Raw genomic sequence first — 3,181 nt, forward strand, 5'->3', positions numbered from 1 at the left:
AATAAGGACCATCAACTTGCCCGAGATGAGCAAAGTAAATGAAAGACCCCAAGGCTGCATTCTGATTACAGTAAACAAGACAGTTAGGAGGGAATTTCTGGTTGTGTTTTTGAAAATCTTGGCAATAATTTAAATTTATAACCTTCTCTGAAAATGAGGACATATTTGATGTGACATAAATAATTCAGTAATAGCCATGATTACAATCTGTTACTTAAAAATAAGGCATCCAATCACAACTGTACAATAATGAAACTGAGAGCATGTCTTCTCCACACCACCACACACCATTCACCTTCACTTGAGAAATGAGAAAACGGTGAACAGAGATTATAAAGGATCACTCAAGTAAAAGGACATTTAGTGGATTTCTGAAGGATCAAGATGCCTATATATGGTGAAGCTAATGTCTCAAAGAGTTCTACACTGAAGGAAGTGTTCCTTAAAACAAATGGCCCTTCATGTTCTGTGAAGAACATTTATTCTCATGAGTCTTGTCTTTAAGCCATGATGAGCAATAGATGAGTTACTTACTTCCCTTCATCCATCTTTGGTGGGCTTCATATCAAGTATAACTTCATATCATACATATTACAAAACTTTCCTTCAGTCTAAAGGTAAAACTGCCAACCTTATTCATTCCCTTAACTTCACTTAAATTAACCAGACTGATTGATTTCGTAACACAATCAGGAGAAGAGTAAAGTTCCCCTTCCTGAAGTCAACATAGACAGGAATGTGTTAATTTCTTGTTTGAACAAAATGACAATTAGAACAAATCAGCTACTGACTATAATTGGATCTATGGGACATTGTCCCTGGTGTTTCAGAATTTGTAATTCTGCACAAATAGTTTTCTAACTTTAATTTGCTACATGAATTAGAAACTTTTCACAAGCAACAAATAACTTAAATTGCCTTACAGTGCCAATGATTGGCCCTTTGGAAGATGTTTCTGGAGCACAGATGTCAGGGCAACTCTGGCTACATGAAGGAAATCTTGGCTATATGTCCCACCATGAGAATATATCTGTCAACATCTTCCTGGGTTTGAGATGAAACTCCAGGCTTCTGCCTAAATTTTCAACATTTTAAGTTAATTAATCTGTGGTTACAGAAATCTATCTTTTTTATTTTTTACTCACTAAATCTCCCAAATTGTTTTGGACAGGACTCTATCAGTGGCAGAAGAAACTGAACTTGGAAAGCAGGACAGTTCCTAAGTAAGAAGACTGTTACCAAACTAAGGGAAGAAAATCATTCCAAATGGTTCAGAGGTAAATGGATGTCTTCACCATAGATCAGTTACAAATGTGGTTTTGGAAAAAGAAAGAACACATAAGACTATTTCTTTCTTCAGTCTCATGATATTTATGAAATAAAACTTGCCTCTTCCCTAACATTGCTTAAAGAAATCTTGCAGCAAAAATAGCACCTTGAAATTTTCCTTATAAATAACAAATTCCTTTAAACATATATCAACAAGCTAGAGAAGCATTTAAGCACAGACCACAAGTTGATGAGAAGAAAAAATACCAGAAAATATGAAGGGAGAGAATCTTATGTTTTATATATAGTATGTGATATTAATCCTTCTATGCATATATATAAATGACTGTAATATAATAAAATGTTTCAGGCAAATATGACATCTGTAACAATTTTTTTCTTCCTGGGATTTTCCCACTACCCCAAAGTTGAGGTCATCATATTTGTGCTGTGTTTGCTGATGTACCTGAGCACCTTGCTGGGTAATATAATTCTGATCTCCATCACCATCCTGGATTCCCACCTACACACACCCATGTATTTCTTCCTCAGTAATCTCTCCTGTTTAGACATCTGTTATACCTCTTCTGCTTTCCCTCCAATGTTGACAAACTTTGTTTCAGGGAAAAACACTACCTCATTCTTTGGGTGTGCTGCTCAGATGTACTTCTCTCTTGCCATGGGCTCCACTGAGTGTGTGCTCCTGTCCATGATGGCATATGACCGATACGTGGCCATCTGCAACCCCCTGAGATACCCCATCATCATGAACAGGAAGGTTTGTGTGCAAATTGCAGCCGGCTCCTGGGCAACAGGTTGCTTAACCGCCTTGGTGGAAACAGTGTCTGTGTTGCAGCTGTCTCTATGTGGTAACAGTGTCATAAATCATTTTGCTTGTGAAATTCTGGCTGTGTTGAAACTAGTTTGTGTGGACACCTTCATGGTGCAGCTAATCATGTTGGTGATCACCATACTTCTTGTTCCCATGCCAATGCTTCTAATTTGTATCTCTTATGCATTCATCCTCTCTAACATCCTGAGAATCAGCTCAGCGAATGGTCGAAGCAAAGCCTTTTCAACATGTGCAGCCCACCTGACCGTGGTGGTTTTGTTTTATGGAACAGCTCTTTCCATGTACCTGAAGCCCTCAGCTGTAGATTCACAGGAAATAGATAAGTTTATGGCTTTGGTATATGGTGGATTAACCCCCATGCTGAATCCTATAATCTACAGTCTACGAAACAAAGAGGTGAAAGCAGCTGTGAAAAAATTGCTGATTAGAAAGTCTTTGGTATTGTCTTAATTTCTGTCCTCAAATAATATGGGAACAAGCACACTCATCTGGATCATCCACAACATTATCCAGAAAGCTGCAAAATCGTTGATATAATCCACACCCTGGAAAATACTCATTTTCAAAAGAAGTTCAATATTAAGTCCAATATCTTGATTTACCTTGTAAATAAAATTTTGATATTAATAAATCATTTAGGCAGAATGAATTAAGTTTCCAGTGAAGTATTTAGCATTCATTGAATATTAAGATAATATTAAAATTATACAATTGTTTATTTTTTTATATTTGACTTGCTGTATCATCCAAGTGTCCAACTCTACCATCATCATGACAATAACCAATACACTGGGTGTTAAGATTTTAAGCCTAGTATATTGTGATATAATTTATCCTCATATAATTTGCAATTATGTCTGAAATTATAAGAAATAGTGTTTTTATAAAAGTGTGGGTATACTTCAAGGTATAAATATATCATAGTTCATAAATCTAAGACATCATCAATTTCAGAGCTCTACCTAGTTTAAATGTTCCAATGTAAAAAATATGGTTTTAGATTTGATAAACCATCACATAAATGATATTGTTTATTTAGGATGTGTATGTGAGGGATGA

General features: G+C 35.8%; 1 protein-coding gene across 1 annotated transcript; it reads left to right on the forward strand.

Moving 5' to 3' along the window:
- The first annotated feature begins 1,630 nt into the window (after positions 1-1,630).
- Positions 1,631-2,583, forward strand: LOC102542371 (olfactory receptor 13F1). The gene has a single exon (XM_006204037.3). The coding sequence runs from the start codon at positions 1,631-1,633 to the stop codon at positions 2,570-2,572; it is 942 nt and encodes a 313-aa protein (XP_006204099.1). The 3' UTR covers positions 2,573-2,583.
- The last annotated feature ends 598 nt before the right edge of the window (positions 2,584-3,181 follow it).

This window comes from Vicugna pacos, chromosome 4 (assembly GCF_048564905.1).
Source record: "Vicugna pacos chromosome 4, VicPac4, whole genome shotgun sequence".
Lineage (NCBI taxonomy): Eukaryota > Metazoa > Chordata > Mammalia > Artiodactyla > Camelidae > Vicugna > Vicugna pacos.

Coding starts and splice junctions, on each gene's coding strand:
- LOC102542371 (XM_006204037.3), top strand. CDS start 1,631: ATGTTTCAGGCAAATATGACATCTGTAACAATTTTTTTCTTCCTGGGA.